Consider the following 22,380-nt stretch of genomic DNA (forward strand, 5'->3'; position numbering starts at 1 on the left):
AGAAAATGTAGTATCCATTGCCATGGAGGGAGACTTATTTTTGTGTGCTGTTATTTTGCCAAACAAAAACAGTCTTAGGGAATAGCCTTGCTGTAGAACAGGTTTGGAAACTACATCCACATTTAGTTGATATGTGATGAGCTATGTAAAAAATACATTTTCTGTCAAAAGAATAGGCTATCTGATTGTGCACAAGTGATGTTTTTGAGGGTATCATGAGTTTGATTCCAGGGACTTCATGGTCTTGCATAGCCCTCTTGACTTCCATAACCCACCCCAAACACACACAGTAACACATGGAAATGCACACAAACACACACACACACACACACACAGGTTGATGGAATTTATGGATGTTTACCTGGGGAATGCTATCTCTCTTTACCCTAGAAGTTGTCCTTGGACTGAAGTTAAAATAGACATACAGTATGTACAGAATTAATTAGGGAGGGTTACCATGCATGCAAAGTGTCAGTGGCATCGTGTTTTCAGGTACAGCCATCTGATTGAGTTATGTGTTACATTGTTAAACCTAGTTGTCTAATTAGTCCAACAGTCCACGAAGCCTATTTGTTGTGTGTGTTCATGTGCTAGAGATCTAATGTAGCCATAGGCTACCATTCCTACAGTATTTGCCATGAGCGACAGAATTATTAATATCATTCTGTTTCACTAACAACCCCTAGATAGTTCGAATCCTGGTTCAAAGTTGGGCAAATATCTCCTATTACTCATGTTACTTACCAGTACATTTGTAGCGCATATAGAGTGTCACAGGTGTGACGAATACCCCAAGCATAGCGCTTCGTCACTGCATAACAATTAGATGGCTGAGTGTTCGCTGTGCAACTGATGGAATTTTACTGAAAACAGATATCGCGTTTGAACTTGGAATTAATGATTGTAAACTGAAACATTTAGGATTTAAACCATTGAGTTGTGGGCTACAGCAAAATACCTAAACATATCTAGAAGTTTAGGGCATAGCCTAGGCTACTTGAAGACGTGGATTCACTTCAGATTTTTCTAGGCATTTGAAAACGAAGCAAATAACAGTATATTGCAAATGTAAGTATATGAGTCTGGCTCTGTTTCGTCCTCAACGCTAGTTTATTTTTTTTTAGCAGCAACAAGTTCTCAAAGAACATCATCTCACTAGCGAGAGGGACGATAAAAGATTGAGAATTGTTTGTCTTATCGGGTATCATCCCACCTCTGATTGAAAAAAATCTAAATGTTAAAAGTTGTGCCGGCTTTGCGTAATATTGCCTGAGTGGTAACAATAGACAGGCAGCAAAAGCTATAACCTAGGCTACTTCGTGCATATGTCTTATATTGTACAACTGTTAGGGGGGCTGAACATTATTGTGCAAACATAGCCTAATTTAAATAACTGAGATTGTATTCATTGAGTGGTCATTTGGGGTCCCTCATAAACTTGACTTCGCTTATTTCAATCACGTAAGACCTCTAATGGCGTTGTCCGGGAGAGGGTATTGCGTATATCTGTCTTTCTATCTATACAGGCTTTTGTGAAAATCGCGGCTGGTTGTTGTTTGTCCTGACTGTAGAGCCACCAAGGTGTTACAGAGTTTAAACACGCGGAGATTGCAAAGGGTTATTAGATTGATAAGTCACCGAAGTGGTGGGCGATCTACTGAGCACAGCAGAAGTTCTCATATGATGACTTCAAACAAGACACATTACCTACCAGCATCTGTTGGAGTGAGTGGATATTAAGACACTTCTATCTCCAGGACAGCGTAGAGGAAAATGGTAAGTAACATGGAAATACAATCGAAACAGGAATGGTATCCAAGAAATAGCAATGCTTGCGATTTAATCCGGGAATTAATTTAGGCTAGCTATATAGCTGGATGATGGGATGGACTCTGTTGGCTACTTAAGAAACTCTCAACAGAAACCCATGAGTTTGTTAAGAAGGATGATATTGGCAAAGCTTCTGTAAAAAGATTGGAAGTCATTTCTAAGGTCAAGAAATGCAGGTAAATTATGTATTGGGATATATTGTATCATCTGTGCGCGCAATGAGCGAGTGTGCTGTATTGTCTTTGAGGGCTTTAAGGTTGTGTATATTGCCAACCAGGGTTTTACGGTATGTATTGAATATCTTTTTTTCAAGTGTGGTGCCAATGAAAAGCAACATGTGTGTGTACCTGTCGTCCTGCCCTGTACATGACTTGAAGAGTGCGACAAAAACCCAGCAGGATCAGCATTGTTAGGTGTACAGCTATTTGGAGATGCTATTTGATTGAGCCTTTGTAGTGACTAGAGGTTTTTTGGTATAGGTGCTGCTTTTCTTAAGGTCCGGTCAACATGTGATCAAATATTAACAGGACGGGCTTGGGGAGAAAAACGTTCACGTGACGAGGCGTTGGGAAGCAGTAGAGTAAAGCAGTATCAAATGGTACTTAAGAAAACTATAGATTTTTTTTTGCCCCCTTAGTTACCCTCGCTGTGTTATGCTTTCAGCACGTTGGACAGAGGCACCGGAGTCGTTGCATGGACTAAAACACCAAGTGGACATCAACTCTCTTTTGCTGTTCCCTTACCAAAGCTGGGGAATTTTTTTCAACTTTTGGTAAGCGTATGCTGAGGGAGCCTTGTGATCTAAAACGGAAAACAGGAGAAAAGCGCGTGTCAATGAAGGGCTTGCGCTTTGAGATTTGTCTCGCCACTTAGAGCATGTGAAAGTTGAAATCTTAGAGCCGCTGTATAGGGCGTGCGTTCTTTTCAAGCTCCAGTCTTGGTATACAGCGTTAACTTTGGGAAATGCAAGTCTTGGTCTTGGAGATCTAACCACTGATAGTGGTTGTCAGCCCTTAAAAAGGTAAGAGTTCACACCATTGTGGTTCATTGTTATTCATCCGCAATCCTTGTCATTATCGTCTATATTGTTTTATGGTTTCAAATTGAACTTGGATCCTGTCAAATGCACCGTCATGATATTGTGCATTGATTTGCGTGAAATTATATCCAGCTAATTATTTTCCAATTTGAATTACTATTTTGATTTGATTTGATTGATACCAGTCAGCGTTTATGGATTTATGCAGGGTGCTATTTAACCTCATCAAAGTTTCGTTTGAAGGATGTATATTTGTATACAGATTACAATATTTATCATTACTATGAGTACATGATGGAGCCTTAAATTAAACACGCAAAGCACTCGTTTAGGTTTATGTTGCAGTCATTCGCAAACGCTCTTGTTCAGAGCGATTTACCTAGACTATGCATGAAGGAAGCGTAATAAACTCGTAAACAAAACCTTTAGAATCACTCAAATATATTTTTTAAACATTTACTGCAACACAATCTAGGCTACGGGATCCTGTCTCCCAATCGAAATGGAACTTTGGAATGCGCAATTCATGAATCATTCTACCTGACACTAAGCAGAATAATGATGCATGTCCTAAATAAAATATTAGCCTCAGCCCAGGCTACCTTCTCACTGATTCGCTTCATATTAGGGCATATCTATCTATCTATCTATCTATCTATCTATCTATCTATCTATCTATCTATCTATCTATCTATCTATCTATCTATCTATCTATCTATCTATCTATCTATCTATCTATCTATCTATCTATCTATCTATCTATCTATATATGTATTTTTGTTTGTCTCGCATATCAAACTATTGTATTCCTCTCTCAGCCCTAAGCGGCAAAAAATAGCCTACTCTTATCTGTTTAACATCTTACCATCCATCCTCCGTCATCGCGATCAAATCACTTGTGTTTTTACTACAGGCGCTTCTCGGTTTCATTCATACTGCGCTTTCACTCTAGCACTAGCATCACCTGCTACCCCTCTTTGTCCGCGCGTAAGTCTGTGTAGCCCACATTCGACCTGTCGGAGACAACTTCCACGTTTACAATAAATAGCAAAACCACAAATTACACAATGATTTAATGAAATATGAAGAACAAAAACATTACCGAGAAATCACCTCATAGAAATCAGAGGAATTTCAAAGATGCAATCAAAGATATGAAATTACAAGAAAGATAGGCGTGGTCAAACTGCCTATTGACAGATGTTAGGCTATGGCTGGCTTAAGGTGGTGCGAGATAAGATGGCTTGATAAGAAATTGCCCAAAAGCAGTGGGTTTTTAAGACAGTAGAAAACCAGGCATGCAAGATTGCGTTGATCCTCAAATTGATTTGACCGCGACAATGTTTTTGCTGATTTAACACCCAACGGACTTTAGAAATTCGTCTTGCGTGCCAGCGAAGAAACTGCAGGATATTGCTGTATTCAATCTCTTTGTACGGCTTCAGTTCAAATATTCTGATTTCAGGACGATGCTATTGAATGGCAAACAGCTGCGCGAGAAACCCTGAGATATCAACGCCCACAAGCGCTCGCAGCCCTGTTTTAATCAAGAGGCTTCCAGTGGGGTTACATTTCAATGCATTATTGATGCATTATCCTCATTTATAGGCTACGTCTGAATTATTACAGCTTCATTGTGTTTTTAAATGACATGTTTAAGTTCAATTCTAGCTTGCTAGAACCAAATAAGGCTCTTTAAAACATAGTCCATGCGTGACTCATTATTTAATTAAATAATGTACTTAATAATTTAACGAAATTAGTATACTTATTAGGCTATTGCCTATAGGAAAGCAGGAGACCCGTTAGCTAGGATGACGCTGTGTGTTGTAACATATATCACAGCTGTAATAATAAGAACAAGAGGAATCATGTTAATATTATTAATAAAATGTTTTATATAATAAGATGATAATTACTAGGGCTATGCTCAACGAAACGATCGCCTAAAACGTTTTCGTTTTATTTGTTGCAGTGGGTTTATAAATGAGTAGACCAGCGACAATATGACAAATTGGCTGCATACAAAGCAACGTGTATATTGTTATTTATTAGATTTCCAGATTATCTGTTATATTTCTTAATTTGGTCAGCTTTTTCTTTTAATAATTTTCTCAGGAATAACGTATTTTCTTCAGGAAAGTCGTAGCGAGAGGAGAAGTGGGTTTATGTGTAGGCGTGCGGAGGGAGGGAAGAGCGGAGGCGGGGTAGGGGGGGTCTGTGGGGTGGCACGACACACTTTGTATGTATGAAGTTTTTTTTTAGAACTTTCTGCAATGTACGTCATCGGATCAGTCCATAAATGGGGATGTGTTATCTTACTGAGAATCTCCCTCAACCCGCCCCCCTCTCCGCACTCTTAGCGCTGCAGAGTTGGGGTGGGCGTCAATAACAAATCTGAGGATGGTAGGTTTCATTCCAAATAACATTAAATGCTATTGTGGCATCATATTTGACAGAATATGCGTGTTTCATTCTTTATAGATGACTCACAGGGGCGATGAGAGATATTTCTGTTTGCGTTACTATAAAGGTGTTTAGTTTTCCGAGTCAACCTTTCATGAACTTTAAATGGCGAGGGCTATGAATATGTATAGCTGTAGCTATAGCCTATAGCTCTCGGAAGTATTTTATTATTTTACATGGTAGGATCTGAAGTAGGCTAACAGTTGATAACACTCCAGTTGGAACTCCGACTCTCAACACAACGTTTTTACAAAACAAAAATCAGTTTTCCATCCTTATCGTGCGTAATTGGATAGGGGATAGTTTAACATTTCCATAACAGTAAAAAACAAAACCAACAAAAGGCTAATGATTATCATAATATTAATTGGCTAATGATAATAATATTATAATAATCGGATTATAATCGGCGGCGGTGTGGTCATCATTTTCATCATCAGCACCTCCATCCATCTAGTTATCATGTCATCATAATGAGTTATGGCGGGTTGAAACGTTTGAATCCAGCTATTTATCTATTCAACGATGCCGAGACACATCTTGGTTAGTTTAAATCATGGGAATACACGATTACAATAGCTGATCCAACACAATATGTCGAGGTTGTTGTTTCCAAAACCAATACCTTGCTCTGCTGCTTGTCCAGTAATTGTAACCAACGAGACAAGAGTCTGACTGGCTGCTGGCATGATGCCACTGCAGGACAATTCGGTGTGTGTGTAGGTGTGTTTGTGTGTGTGTGTGTCTTTGTGTGTGTGGAACAATGAGGTCCGATGAATTGCGTCTGTTCAGAAAATTATATTTACAATCAACTCAATTCCGTTCTTACATGTAATTGATTAAAGAGAGTGCATTGTACTGAATGTGCTCAGAAAAATAGATGTAATTGTAAAAGCATTTGTTGTGCATGCATATTATGCATATATGTCTGTACAGTAGCCTAATTAATATTTGTATTCAGCATAACTTTGAGATGTCTTATGTGGTAGAGTTGGACTCAGGATACCTGCCGAAGAGTGTTTGAATATGGAATGGGGTGCTGAGCTCTACCACTGGTTGGCTTTCCACACTCTTTTGATATTGACATCAAGTTGGATGCCTCTGTTATGGACAGGGAGGGGCGAGCGACTCATTTACCTTACCTATTGAAATACTTAGGTGTAGTGCTCAAATAAGAGCTCAGCTTAGATCCTCCAGACATTCTGGCAAACATTTCTGTGTCTGTACATTTCATTTGTGTAAGTTGGTGCTGCAGTCAATTTGATGAAACAAAGTGTGTGTTTTTGTTGTTTTGTGGTTTGTTGTGTGTGAGAGTGAGTGAGAGTGGGGTGAGACAAAAGTGAGATGAGTGATGAGTGAGTGAGTGAGTGAGAGAGTGAGAGAGAAAGATATATGAGACTTCTTGCATATTCCCCCGAACTGAGCTTGTTATGCCTTATGCATTTTCTCATCCAGGTGTTCCCACAGGGTTTGGGCAGTATATACATAGACAGACTAGAGTTCAAACTTACCATTGGTTCTTAATAACACTATAGCCGGATATTCATTATGCTTCATGGGAAGCAGAGAAAGGGTTAATTGTACCCTGAAGTGTGAATTTTGATATAGAGTAGCTAATTCTCAGCAGATATGCTTATGATGCCCAATTTGATGCTGCCACAGAGCCTTGTTATTCTATTGTCTGATTACTTCCAAGAGGTATCTTCTGAAGGTGTCTTAATTGAATGTTCATGTCACAGTGTGGATCTTGGCATCGCTGACTTGTCAGAATTATGTCACATTTGGCAAGAGAAGATGTGAAAAGATGTATGCCTGTGTGTAGTGTCATCAGTGTGGTTTTAGGCATCTGGTCAGTGAAGAGCAGGTATAGGGTGCCACAGTGTGTGCTTCTTGTGTTCGCTAAGTGAAGACTATCATGTTGTCTTTAACTTCAAAACGTTATTCAATATTTCTAAATGATTTGTTTATGGACTTCAGAACCATCTGTTTAAAAGTTTATGTCTGTTTTAGTTTTTACAAGTTTAGTTCACCCAAAATACAAAATTAAGTTCAATGTTCGCTCACATTGAAAATGGTGTAAAAGCTGGAGAGAGTGTATATTCCATGCTTCAGATTTCTGGTTACTGCCACCATCCCCTAAGATAACCTATGGGAGTGAACAGGGCTCCATCACCATGCTCTAAATTGCATGATCAAACTACCTCATAGTACCCTTCAAGTAGCCTAACTTTACGTGTTTATATAAAAAAAAAATCAAATTCATCATGCTGCCCTTTTCTGAGTAGAAAATAGTTCAGTGGGTAATAGAAAGCATGAGTATGCCACTTCTGTCCAAGGATTGTAATGTTATGAAAGACGTGAAACAAGGAAATGTTGGCTTGCCACACCATTCATGGTAAAGCACCCATCACTCTTGAGAACTCCTTTTGCATAGCAATGACACTTTTAACAAAGATAACCCTAGTGGGAGATGTCCCACACTTAACCTCAAGAATTATGTCTATTTTCTGAAAAAGGATTGGTGATTGTCTGAAATCTTTTATTCTGAAAGTGGCATGCTGAAAGCCAGTTTGGTTCACTGCTCAACATAACATAAGGGTCTTATGTTAGCATGAGTGAGTGTGTCTGAGTTTTAGTTTAGGGGCAGCAAGTTCTGATCAGGCACCCAATGTAACCTTCATCAGACACATAGTGTACTGTAGGTGCAAGGGCTGATCATTAGCAATGACACGTATAGTATAGCATAGGATAGCATTGCATAGCATAGCACAGCATGGTACTCGGTATTGGCTAGCTCTTTCTGACTTTGCTTAAGCGTGACCCAACTATGCATTTTAAATTCAGTTGCGATGCACTTGATTTCAGACACGCTAAACTTCATTTTGAAGTTCTACACAAAATGCAAAATAATCTCCTCAAACAAACTCTCTTAGGTAACAAGTCTCCTGAATTTACCACTACTTAGAACGCCACCTTGCATTGTGCTGTATTTGCAGATATGAGAGAGACCATGTTGTTGTTCTTCTAATGAGATGCCAAGTGATTTATTTATGAATTACCTTGTTGGAACAGCCCCCGTGCAAGCTTCTTTTTGGAGTCATGTCGCTCAGCGATTGCTGATGCAACTCTTTGTCATCCAGAGTTTGCCCTCGCCTACTGTGATCCTTCGGGGAGGGCTATATTCATCTTGGCATGTCCCCAGGTGTGTTGGAGGTGGAGTGAATCACAAAACAGGTGTGAGCATTCAATCCCATACTGCTATATGCCAAGTAAGAACCATCCACCTCATTAACTTGTACAGAGAAGAATCACGATGGCCATACAGCAAACACATCACAATAAATCTTTCATTGGAGGAGGTCCAAGCCACAAGGACAATGAGCTGTTTCCTTCATTTGACTGAGGTTGAGCCCACAACCTTTTCTCTTCATCACTTGACTTCTCTAAACACCCACTGGATGCTAAAGTTAAAAGCTTTATTAATTTAAGTGAGACATTTTTTTCCTTTTCCAAGTTTATTGATTCAAGCCTTATTGAACACTGCTGGGATCTTCAGAAGAACGTGTACATTTGCTTGAGTATATATCTTTAATATTGAGAAGCCTTGCATTTAATGATAATACTTTTGCTTTCATATGATTAAGTTATGTGTTATGAGAAGTTTACAATTTTATGTTAGGGAAAAGGGAATGGAGACAATTGGTATCATGGCAAAAAGTGTCTACCAGTAGGCTTTCCGCCTGCATAGATCCCAACAACTAGGGCATGGAATCTTCTCATTATATAGGTTGCCTGGAAGCGGCGCTGTTCGGTAGCTCTAGTTCGCAATCAGCGATCAGTCATTCACTTCGCGCAAATCGTGGTGCTGTCCGCGGTTCTGAATGTTTAGTATGCGGCGCGTTGATAGAGGCGCTGTCCGTGGTGCTGAATGTTTAGTTCGTGGGCGCGCTGACCACAACACTGACAATGGTGTTGTTGTTTTCTCGAGCTGATCGCGGCGCTGTCCATGTTGCTGAATATTTGTGCACTGGTATAATGGCACAACGAGGGATTCCCACAGATATTAAATGTGCACGCATGATTATATGTCAAGTTGGATAAAGGCGTCTGGTAAATGGCTATTTTGTATTGAATCTGCGGCTTCTTCAATTTAAGTTACAACAATTTCGAGAGCTAGCCTATTCAAATGCTTCTTTGTCTTAACTTTGGACATTCCCTGAGATGGTTATATCTACTTGTAACCCATAGTTTTGTTGATATAACATACATGGCATAGCCTACCTATGGGATCTGACGATAAACCATTTCAAAGGCTTCGGAAAACGAGGTCTAGCTAGGCAGGCTTACCCTTTTGCATTTATAACACATCTCCTGGTCTTATACAGGAGCATTTCAATGTATCCACTGCTAGTCGTAAATGTTCTGTAGACTTAATCAATCCCATACAGAATATACACTTAGTTATAACACGTTAATGAAATAATTATGTAGCAGTGAATGTGTGATTCTGTCCAATTTCACAACTAAGTAACAGTGCTCTCTAAAGAAATGCCATATTTCTGGTAAAATGCATGGAATAAGAATCTCTATTTTTGGGTAGGGTATTGGTTTTCTTATTTTCATGATTTATTTGGGATTTTTTAAAGACCAACACACACACACACACACACACACACACACACACACACACACACACACATAAAACACACACACACACACACATAGGATCTAAGTAGTAGTCATATATATATATATATATTTATATATATTTTTTGATCAGGCTATAAGCCTATCTTATCAGATCTATTCTTATCATGACACGCAATGTAGCCACATGGCACAGAATCAAATGCGTTATTATTTTTTTATGAACAGTACAGCTACAAAAATATCACATCTGATGTCAGTGAAACACGGAAGAAAGATCCATGGCCAATCCCTTCTTTATCCCACTCCCATCTGTCGACCAAAGGCGTATAAAAAGCATGATGAGAGCTAGGCCTGCTTTAGGACTCTGGTAACCGTGTTTGGTGGCAAGCAACCAGTCAGCCAGCGGAGAGTCACATGCTGCAACGTCATTATGTAGTAAGTTACTGTAATTGCAAGGGATACAGGCGTCATTTCAAGCTCAAGAGGTCTCTCATCGCGTAGTGCCGTCGCGGCGCAGTTTATAGCATGCAACCCCTTCGGTTTTAAGCGATCTCCAAAGGAGCCGTGCAGCCATGGGAGTCCATTACCTCAACCATGCAATTTCCACCATCAATAATTTAATCTATTTGCTCCAAAGCTGAAGAGATATCCCTAAGCTGTCGGACAGTACAGGGAAAATATAGCTTAAGTAATTTACACAGGGGGTTGTCCAAAACATCCCAGATGACACTGTCCTGTTGAATGGTCTCCTTTACGACTGGGCAATAAAAGGTATGTTTTTCTAAACTTTTTTGATCATGTTCGCTCTGCTGTGTCGATGCTCGCTCGTTTTGGAAGTGGGGAGATGTTTTAAAAGTATTGTAATCAAGTTGGGGATCATGCAGGCGCATCGACTTTGTCGCAGTTTGAGAGAGGATACGTGTAACTCTATCCTCTTGTTCATTAATAAAAAAAACGTCGTTATTATGCTGATTGAATTTCTAATAGGGACCACGAAAGAGGTCAGTGGAGGTAATCATTTAGTTTTCTGATGTATTTAGCTGATTAATTAATGCGAAGGGTTGTACATTTAGCCATGTTGGCTATTGCCACTGTAAGAAATAGGCGAGTAGGCTACATTGCCTAACAACATGGGCTGTTGTAGATTATTCCTTTAAACCCATAATCCATAAATGCAATGCATTTAAATGTTATGTTAAATAATATAGCATCGTAATTCAGATAACATATATTTTTAACATTCTGTAAATTGACTATCTTTTCTAAAAATAAAAAAAGACAGGTTTGTAAGCAAATTATGAAAACAAAAGTTTGATGTAGTCATTAAGACATTATAGGAAACTTGAGACCTATGCTCAGCTATACCCTGCAGTGTTGGTCTAGCTCTCTTAATCCGGATAACCTCACAAGGAAAGGCGAGGATGAATATACGGATTTTAAAACGAATCCCTACATGAAGCAGTCGCGCAATTATCAAGGAGTACGCGGAAAATCCACAATTATGACATTTTATACGCTCTAGGTCGAGAACAACCCAACGGCGCCGCGATACTGCTGTTTACCAAGTAAACCTTGTTAATGTTTGGTGTAGAGATTTTTTTTGCTTTCTGTCTGAGATTGTTGCTGTTTTGTAGTGTAGGCTAGTTTGTCTCGGGACATTGCATCAAATAGCTCTGATAGTAGGCTCCACATTTGGCACAGACTTGGAAAACTAACTAAATATGAATTAATGCCATTCGGTTAACACGATTTTCTTCTTGTTTAGTAACCTTTTGCTTTTTCAGTCTACAAGTGTTCATGTTTTCCTTTTGTGACTGTGTGTGTGTGTGAGCCGAGAGAGAGTGTGTAAGTGTGTGTGTGGCCTGTGTGTTTGTGTGAGAGTGAGAGAGAGAGAGGCCTGTGTGAGTGTTCGAGAGAGAGAGAGAGAGAGAGAGGATGTGTCTTAAGAACATTTCGTGGTCTAATACGCCACCTAGCGCAAATCTATGGAAACATCTTGACACCCGTTTTAAAGTAGGACTAGGTCTAGGTCTATTGTGCTGCTGTTGCCCATTTATCTTATTTTTGTTCGTATACACCACTTGCAATCAAATTCCAATCAACATCGTTTTAAGATACGCATGATTTATTTAAATATGAATATGTGCAGTAGGCTAATAAGCTAAATTGAGCACTGTTGATGAAAGTCATTGTCTTCAAGACATGTCTTTCATCACGTTGCTAAATGTAATTATCCTAAGGGTCTATATAAGGGCTATTCAATGGTTGTAAAAATCCCAAAGAGAGCACAGAGTACTGGGCTTGTTGACCTATGTGGGGACACTGTCTGACAGTGTCAATAAATTAATTCACATGTAATGTAGACCTTATGTTTGTTAATTAATTAAGATGGCCTACACTGGTATTACAGGCTAGCAATTGGCAACTTGTAATTTTGACAGCCAATGTACACATAATAAAATATTGTTAGGCTGTGGTTTTGAAGCAGTTATCATTTTACCTGTGTGACCTGGTTGGCAGTCACTTTGACAAGCTAGCATGTTGCACCACTAATTAGTAAGTGCAACTTATGGGTAGACATGCAGGAAATGTTGCACTTATTAGAGTACTAAGTTTATCAGGAGGTGGCTTAAGTATGAAGTGGGTAACCTTTGAATATTATGATATTGTTATATATAGGCTATTGGACCTGTCTTTTGTAAACTGCCACATTAATGACACTCACTGGTTCTTTCCAGATGAAGTGGTGGAGGACAACGCCCACATTGTCTGTCAATGGAAAAGATGCCACTTGGGCCTTCATGATCTACTGGAACATATTCCAACAGTCTTAACATGTCTTGTTTTAAGTGGTCATTACATTTATTTTATGATTCTTATCAATTTCAAGTTGCTATTTGCAAGTGTCAGATAGGGAGCAGATCTCTCAAAACAGGCTTCCACGTTGTTTCTTGGTTGTATCTGTTAGCTATTACTGGGGGGAAAAAGGATAATGGTGTTACATTTGTATATTGTGACTGAGTCCTCTAGTATGTTTCCAAAATATATAGTTCATATAAATGAAGCATTATCTTTTCGGTAGGTTTATTTGGAGCACATCCAAAGGTCATATTTTAATGGACTGGATAGGAAAACATGTTGATTGGTGTAGCTACAGCACAAGCTGATGTACAGGGATCATCTGGAGACTGGGTATTGTCCCCCTCGTAGTGACTTACTTGACAATGTGTTTTCAAAGTGAAGAGGTGTGATAAGAGGTGAGAGAGAGAGAGGTGTGTTAAGACAAGAATCGTGAGAAAATTACTCTTTGAAAAAGAAAGTTAGTATGTATTGCCACAGACAATTTGCCCACATGCATGACTGTGTAAGTTAAGTGTAAGTGAAATATGAAGTCATATGTTGTCATGTGCTGAGTTTTGAACATGGTTGAAACACCATTGTGTTTGTGAATCCACTCCAGCATCTGTCAAAGGGAGATTTGTCATTATAATCCCCACCTGACATGAAGAGCAAACACTGCAAGGCACCATGCTTTCTCTAAACCCAACCGTATAGCTGTGCCTGCCTCTCTCACAACAATTGAACAGGTGCTCATCTGAATGTGTCATCGCAAAGCCCTGCTACTATGTGGAAATCCGTCAACTTTTATCTATGAACGTTCTGAATGCACCAAATGCAACTGTAAAGGACTGATTTTATTTATGGAATATTGATATTACGGAATGCATGTTATGGCTGGATAGAGTGTGGAAGTTTGCTTGTTCTCTTCCACACCCATACTGTACATATTCAGTACATGATAATTAAATAACACTGCACTGATTACCTGGAGACAAAAAAAATCTTGACTGTAAAATCCAATTCAGAGCTGAAGATATTCTCAAATCTAATATATTAAATGAAAACATACCAGCCATGGTGAGAATCACTTTTACTTTGGTTTGAATTAGATAGGTCTCAGAGAGTACTGTTATTCTGAGCCAGTCCCACAGCAATGAAGTGATTCATCGGCTAGATTGCATTTTAACAGGATGTTGATTGAGAGCATAAGCCATATTGATTTTCCTGATGGAAACAGGAAATAGCTGAGTTAGAAATAAAATTATTTGTTGTTCCCGGTGTGAGGAGGCCCAGAGGACTGGCAGGCAATTGCACACTGATGAGTGGCACTGCCCCCAAAACACCTCCCCTCCATCCTGTCCCCTATGGAGACCTGGGAGAGACGTCATCTGTGGTTGTTATGCTGCAAAATGACGCCTGCACTGACTCCCCACCCCCTGTTACTGCAATTTAGTCCCAGTGATCCATCAGGGAAGAAGGACTACTACATCTGCTGCAGCATCTTCTACATGAAGATGGACCCCCAATCAGTTCATGTATCAGTAAGCAGTGTGATGGGATTTCAGTCCATGTATTTGTTTTCCTAGATCATTGGGGCAGCCTAATGACTGGATTTGACAGGTCACAGGAACACTTTATAGGATGATAAAGGATTACCTCATATGAATGATTATTTTCAAATTACAATATTGAGAAAAGTTTGGAATGATTTCCTGCTCATCTATGTTTGCTTGGCTGCATTTTGTCTCCAAGGTTGTTTTGTCGGTAAGAGGAAAGATGCCCCCATCCCCCTGCAAACACGTACAAACCAAGCCCTCCCATCCTCTCCTCCTCCATCCCCTCCCTTCCCTCTAACACACACTCACACTCTGGAGAAACACGTCACTGAGCTTGGGGACTCAGCGGCTCATTAAGGAGAAGGATGTGATATTCTCAATCGAGACTGTGAGACTCCCAGCACGCCTATTTATAGATGCAATATCTCTATGGCAGTCACCGTGGCGTTGGCTAATCGCAGCCGTGGCCCCAGACACCAATTAAGAATGAAACAAATGCTTTTTAGGTGGGGTCTGCCCCTCCCTTCTGCTAAGGTCTTTCCGTCCGCCACACTGCCTGGTGGGGGAGCGGATCTGCTTGGAGCGTATTCCTGCATCAGGTCGGGACACAAGGAGGGCGGCATGCAGAGTGCAGTCAAAGCCCTGCCATGGCTATTTTTAAATGCACCCCTCTGGAGAGCAAGAGCTAGGTTTCTTGTATTGTGGTTGTTTTCATATGTTTGACTCTGGGTCTGGGATGTCCGTGGATATGTTGAATTGCTGTGACTCATAGGGCATAAAGGTAAGAGATGCTATTGTGAGCTAGGGGTAAAGGATGAGGATGCGGGTGTGTTTGTATATTCATATATTTTGGCTCTGTTGGGCCCTTTTGGCGTTCTTTCCCTTGTAATGTCTGTGTACCAAATTTATGTGAGCAGCTGTACAGAGTATTCATCTGATAGAAGGGGTACGTGAGTGTGTCAGGATGCAAGCACATTACCTCTCTTCACTTTCTAACCAGTACTTTACTGACTCTCTCTCAGTCTCTGCTAGCGCTACTGCTCACTCTCAGCATTCCTTTATTTAAACATCTCTATGTCCCTTAATAAATCCTGCCCCCAATTTGACCTTATCAAGTTTAGCATATTAATGGTAATATTACAACAAATATTGGTTGCCTTTTACAAAATTACACAAAATAAACAGTCACTTATCTGAACCTAGTCAGAAACATTCATGTATTTAATCAATTAATCGATCAATAACTCCAAATGTGGTGTGAAGTCAGGCTAACACATGAAACGTGTTAGGCTACAATACATGACATTGGATTGGAAACATGATATAATGTGCCTGTTCAATAGCTAAACTGAAAAAAAGTATTCAGGCCACATAGCGTTTATGATACAGTACATGCCATCCAGGGATTACAACATCAAAATATGAGAAAAATAATTATGATGATTATGGTGATGATGATGATTATGATGAAGACATACTGTAGTTTCCTTATCAGTTTAACATAATTGTTTAAAAAAATGGTTGTTATTTGTCGTTGTTGAAGAAGAGAAAATAATGATATATTGGGTTGCACTTCCTAGTAGGATGGCCCATTAGGAGATAATTAGCTAATGCTCTGGCATTTAAATCATGATGCCTAGCCACTCCACTCCCAGTCTGAAAGAACTTGGCCTCAGTTGAAAACGCTGGTGTCAGCAGCCCTTAATGTTGCTTCTGGGGCCTTTGTGGGAAATATTGTATGGGAAATATTGTATGGGAAATTGTATGGGAAATATTGTATGGGAAATGAGGAAACAGAAAAAATGGAAATCACAAGAACAGCACAATCGTTACATGCGCAATTAATTCAACTAGGTCTAGGTTGTTATTTTTAAAGAGGTCCAATCCAGAAAAAAATATCCAATCATGTATGGTAATTACTTATACCTTTATTTTCAAGTTGGCCAAATAGTAGTGGGCACTCACGGTGGTGTCAGACTGCTGGCTTTCTTTGCAGCTAGAGGAGAAATGTGATACTCTGGTAGTAATGGGGGAGATGGTAGGCGTGCATCATCTAATGGTGCTTAGTAATAGCTGAAAGGAACACAATTAGATTGTGATCCAACCTTGAGATATTATGGAATACTGTAATAATGAGTGTATTATGTACAGTATTTTGTATAAGCACACAACTCTGATAACTCAATGGAAGAAAACTGTTGATATATTATATAATACATAATATAGCTACATATTATTATATACATATAAGTTGCACTAACATTTCATCCTCTCTCCCCTCTCATCCCTTCTCCCTCTCTCTTTCTTTCTCTCTCTAGTTCCACCAGGTTAGAAGAGTGATGACCATCCTGTTCCTTACTATGGTTATTTCATACTTCAGTTGCATGAGAGCTGCTCCCATGAGAGACGCCCCGAGTATGCGGGGCCACCGAACGGAAGGCTACTTGGGTGCTGCAGTGACAGCCGGCCGGGGCCACGGGACTCCACAGAGCGGGGGTGGGCCGGGCCAGCATGGGGGACTGCCCTCGCTCACAGACACGTTTGAGCAGGTGATTGAGGAGCTCTTGGAGGTGGATGGAGAAGCAGCTCAGCTGGGGCCTGGGGCTGACAAGGGCCAGGGAGGAGGGGGTCCTTCCTCTGTGGTCACCACGGAGACCAAGGATGTCGACCTGTATGCATCGCGGGTGATGATCAGCAACCAAGTGCCTTTAGAGCCACCGCTGCTTTTTCTCCTGGAGGAATACAAAAACTACCTGGACGCCGCTAACATGTCCATGAGGGTACGGCGGCATTCTGACCCATCGCGGCGTGGCGAGCTGAGTGTGTGTGATAGTATTAGCCAGTGGGTGACAGCTGTGGACAAAAAGACAGCCATAGACATGTCTGGGCAGACCGTTACCGTCCTGGAAAAGGTCCCTGTCCCCAATGGCCAACTGAAGCAATACTTTTATGAGACCAAATGTAACCCTATGGGGTACACAAAGGAGGGCTGCCGTGGAATAGACAAGAGGCATTATAACTCCCAATGCAGGACAACCCAGTCCTACGTGCGAGCGCTCACCATGGATAGCAAAAAGAAGATTGGCTGGCGGTTTATAAGGATAGACACATCATGTGTATGCACATTGACCATTAAAAGAGGAAGATAGTGTATATAATGTATAGATTTTATTGAGAGTTTAAAAAAGAGAGTAAAGAGAAAATATCTATTTGTATATATACATAACAGGGTAAATTATTCCGTCAAATGAAAATTTTATGGACTGCATGTAAAAAAAGATGAAGTTTATACAGTAAAAGTGATACTACAGTCTATTTATTGAACATATTCATGACCTTGTAAACAATTAAAAAAAGATCTGATCAGTCATTTGCGCCCAGTTTAAATTACTATATCACATTCCTCAAGACATTGTGGTTTGTTTACTTTGCCAAGAATGTGAGAAAGAAGGAAAAGAGCGATGAGGATGAGGGAGAGGGTGAGGACGAGTTCCATTAAAAAACACTTGCATGCTGCTTCAATTGTGAATTGAGAATTTGTCCACCTAAGAAAAAAGGATATGATGCCGACCAAAACATTCCGTTTACATACTCAACAGTAAAAGGGTTTTCCTCCTCAGTACTTTATCTGTTTACTGTTCTAAACTTCTCAAGGTAATTTTGGAATTACATACTATGTCAAGGTGCTGTTGTCAAAGCTTTGCTGTTTATTTTTTTATCCCCACCAGAGGACAAAATATAAGAATATATATATATATCTATATATATATAAAATGTATTCATTGACATATGTTTCTGGATTAATATAATTCATTTTGTATGTTGTGAAGTTGTTTGCAATATTAAATTGAAATATTTGAAGAAATAAAAATGACTATAGGCAACTGAAAAACAAAACCAATGTCAATAAAGTTTGAACCCTACATTTCTAGTTACACTGCATAAAGATTAGATGAAAACATGGACGGATGGACGGCCAGACAGATACATAAATATCTACCTTCCTACATGCATACCTACCATCATACCTACCTACGTACCTGCCTGTCTGCCTGCATGCAGACCAGAGGAGGCTGGTGGGAAGAGCTAGAGGAGGACAGGCTCATTGTAATGGCTGGAATGGAATAAATTGAATGGTATCAAAACATATGGAAACCGCATGTTTGACTTTGTTCCATTTATACCATTATGGGTCCAAAATGGGTCAATAGTCTATGTCCTCAGTTTTGCCTAAAAGGTAACACAGTTTAATACATAGTAATGAGTACTAGGACAATGAGCCCATCCTCCTATAGCAGACAGACAGACAAACAAAGAGACAAACAAATAGACCAGATAGATTTAATTTCATCAGCATTAGCTTGGTTATAAAAGCCTCAATATATACTCAATCAACAACACAAAGAATCAGAACATATAGAAGGCCCGTAAGTCTACATCGTATAGCCTAGGCTACAAGCTGATCCTTGATGGCCTCTGAGAGCTTGATGAGGAGTACATTCAAAGTTTTTAACCCTGAAGACAGGATCCTTGACTGGTGAATTCCTTGGATGGGCCATCTCCACCCTATCCAATTGACACAGGTAGGTGTCCCATGCCTAGAAATGGATGGACAAAATTCTCTCACAAAGGATACCAAAACATGCCTAATTGTGATAATAAGAGATAACAATAAAAGTGCATTCAAGGTATATTCCGTACGATTTGCACACACAAATAGCACTTAAATTATTGCATATATATCTATAGTACTCAGAAAATGGCATTTTATGATAGAAAAATCACTTTTCTAAACATCATTTGAGGTATCCTTCCAAAGTACAGGCCTACATAATGTGTTTACAAGTCTCCTATCACAACAAAAACATAAAAAATGGGTCAATAGTCTATGTCCTCTATTTCGCCGTTATGATAAGGTAACATAGTTTAATACACAGTAATGAGCCTATGTAGTGTTTCAGCTCTCAGAAGGCAAATTCCTTATTGCTGTGAGAAGTGGAAATGAATCAATAGAAATGCATACATAATGCAAGAACTGACAGAGATCAAAATTATGGTTTTAAACATATTGAAGCAACATTGTAGGTTTACAAAGACATTTACAAACAATTCAATTTGGGTTATGAATAATGATCGGATAAAACATTGTAATAACTATACATGAATATCTATAATTTAAATAACCATTGAAAAGCTGTAAATGTTGCAGGTTATACATTTAGGATACCACATTTTCTAAAATATCAAACAAAACTAGTGATATACGACTTCTCAGTTTTCCCCCTTCGTGGATTGGGCACATTGACCGTATATTGCGCCGATTGCGTGTCCTTGACGCAACAACATTCCCCGTCAATACAGCTCAAATCTGTTTATCGCGGAGTGGATATTTTGCTCGCCTGATAATTTCTCCCGAACAGTGCCGGATTTAGGCTATTATGGCGTCTTTGGGGGAACCTGTTCGACTGGAAAGAGGTAAAACGTCAAACTACACAGATTGCTTGATCAATAATAATAGTTAAAGTGATGAAAATACACACACGAGTTTAACAGATGGCTGGCTAGTTAACGGTAGCTAATCTGGAATTTAATTTAGTTAGCTAACTAACGTTAGGGCAAGTCAATTAATTTTGAAATAACTAGCCCATGTACAATCATCTCTCAAAAGTCGAAAGAAAAATAGATTATTCCAATATAATCCGCTTTAGTTTTCAGAAAGACAGATGGGCTGAGTTGCTAATGTTGTAGCCAGCTAAGGTTAGCTAATTTAGCTAACAAGATAGCCATCCTCAAATCTGGTAATGTTACTAGGTTGTTTGCAGTGGTGTGTGGTACTTAAGTACAAATACTTTAAAGTACTACTTAAATCGTTTTGGGGGGGGCTATCTGTACTTTACTATTTATATTTTTGCCAACTTTTTACTTCACTACATTCTAAAGAAAATAATTTACTTTTTACTCCATACATTTTCCCTGACACCCAAAAGTACTGGTTTGTAAATTAATGTTAAGTGTTGTATTGTGCCCTGGCTATCCATAAATTTACAAAACTGTGTCATCTGGTTTGCATAATGTAAGGCATTTGGAATTATTAATACGTTTACCATTTGATACGTATATTTTAGTAAATTCCATTTAAAACTTAAGTATAGTTCAAACCAAATAGACTTTTACTCAAGTACTATTTTACTGGGTGACTTTTTACTTGTCGTTGTTTTTAAGGTATCTTTACTTTTACTCAAGTATGACAAATGGGTACTTTTTCCACCACTGTAGTTTGTAGCTTCCTAGTAATCTTAGCAGTTGCACCCAAACAAAAGTTCAGCGTCTAGTATGTAGCTCAGTAGCTTGCTAGGTTCATTTGAAAATGTTGCGCCCGAAAGCCCGGACTGTTACTCTGATGATGAAATTCTACCATGTGTTTACAAACAGTGATGAAGATTTGGTAATGATCAGCTATGCCTGCATCATAATACCCTGTGCATGGACAGATTTACTTAATCAATCTACAAAATCAAAAACCAACAGACTCCCATTACTCTTGTGCTGAAGTGTTAGATCCTCTGCCTCAAACAATTATTTCCAGCCTAAAGTCTTTAAATCAATGTCAATTATTGCAAGATCTCTGATGGTGGGTGGTCTCCATGTTTTCTCCTCAGTACAGACATTTCTGAGCCATTGAATTGCTTGACAAACTCCAGAGGACGGGAAGTGCCACCCCCAGAAACTGCAGGCACTGCAAAGGGTCTTGCAGAGCGAGTTCTGTAAATGCTGTGCGAGAGGTGAGCTGAGACTAAAAGATAAATGCCCATCACACCCTTCAAAATTCAACTCAATTTATGTGGCCAAATCTGACCTCAAGGCCAGAAGTACTGCTGATTTTCATTCTCCTCCAATCAGGGTGATTGATTCAGACCTGGGGTACCAGGTGAGTGGAAAAAATAACCAGCAGTACTCTGGACCTCCAGGCTCTGATTTGTGAACTTGTGTGAGATGGGGCTGACACAGACAGGCCCTATAAAACATGAAATGTTTAATTTCTGCCTATGGACTAGTTATTTGACTTCTGATGTAAGATTTGTCATTCCTTCAGTGTAACATAAAGTGCTTTTTTTCAATGTAGTATTTCACAAATGAGCTATCCAGTTTGGAGGATTAATTACTAGCTTGGAACCCTGGACAGCAAGAACTACCATTTTTAACATGCCAGACCTTTTGAAGGAAGTAATTTAGCTTTGCAGTTTGCATTTGACTAACCTTCTTTCTGCCTTTCACTAAACAACTCTGTAGGTGTATGAACATGTGTATGAGACAGTGGATAACAGTGGCCAGAAGTCAGGGCAAATGCCACAGCCAAGGTATGTCAAAACAACAACAACCAATATTAAACAACAACTCTGTAGGCAACTCTGGGTTAACAACTTTCTCCTCTTGTCTTGTAGGCCACTGTTGCAGCGTTTGCGGCCAGTGAGGGGCACTCACACCCTCGCGTGGTGGAGCTGCCTAAAACTGAGGAAGGACTTGGCTTCAATATAATGGGAGGGAAGGAACAGAACTCTCCTATTTACATCTCACGCATCATTCCTGTGGAATCGCCGATCGGGGGCCACGGGGCCTCAAGAGAGGCGACCAGCTTCTTTCTGTCAATGGGGTGGTACGTGTTGTTTAAGCAGTCTCTGGTTGTGTCCATATACCCATTTGCACGTTCTAAATAGTAGGCATTTTGGGAAGGCAGATTATTTTTTTGTGTGTTTTTTTTTTTTGTGGTATGTGAAATTTCGAAAATTGAGTATGCTTTAAAAATTCAGGATGTCATACTCATTTTTGCTTTTGTTTAGTAGTATTTGCCTGCACTTGAGGGAAGAGAATTGTATTTCGAGGCCCGTGTGTCTGACAACAGCTGAGGGGACAAATGTACCAAAATAAATTAATGGAGTCAAACACAATTGCCCATTGTAGGATGAGCCTAGTATGCTGTTATATTTTGCTTACTGCATT

At 39.6% G+C, this 22,380-nt stretch overlaps 1 protein-coding gene and 1 pseudogene across 4 annotated transcripts; both read left to right on the forward strand.

Annotated features, from left to right (window-relative positions):
* Positions 1–1,497: 1,497 nt before the first annotated feature.
* Positions 1,498–17,752, forward strand: LOC112263804 (brain-derived neurotrophic factor). 4 transcript variants are annotated; one of them, XM_042330974.1, is made up of 2 exons: positions 1,498–1,776; positions 16,701–17,752. In XM_042330974.1, exons 1-2 carry the CDS (start codon positions 1,774–1,776, stop codon positions 17,529–17,531), a joined length of 834 nt encoding a protein of 277 aa, XP_042186908.1. In that variant the 5' UTR covers positions 1,498–1,773; the 3' UTR covers positions 17,532–17,752. The 4 variants fall into 4 exon arrangements, with proteins under 4 accessions (XP_042186908.1, XP_024296185.1, XP_024296183.1 ...); XM_024440417.2 differs by lacking the exon at positions 1,498–1,776 and adding an exon at positions 2,371–2,851; XM_024440415.2 differs by lacking the exon at positions 1,498–1,776 and adding an exon at positions 10,177–10,756.
* A 1,943-nt stretch (positions 17,753–19,695) lies between these two features.
* LOC121847885 overlaps positions 19,696–22,380 on the forward strand; it is a 5,334-nt pseudogene continuing 2,649 nt past the window's right edge.

This window comes from Oncorhynchus tshawytscha, linkage group LG12, assembly GCF_018296145.1.
Source record: "Oncorhynchus tshawytscha isolate Ot180627B linkage group LG12, Otsh_v2.0, whole genome shotgun sequence".
Lineage (NCBI taxonomy): Eukaryota > Metazoa > Chordata > Actinopteri > Salmoniformes > Salmonidae > Oncorhynchus > Oncorhynchus tshawytscha.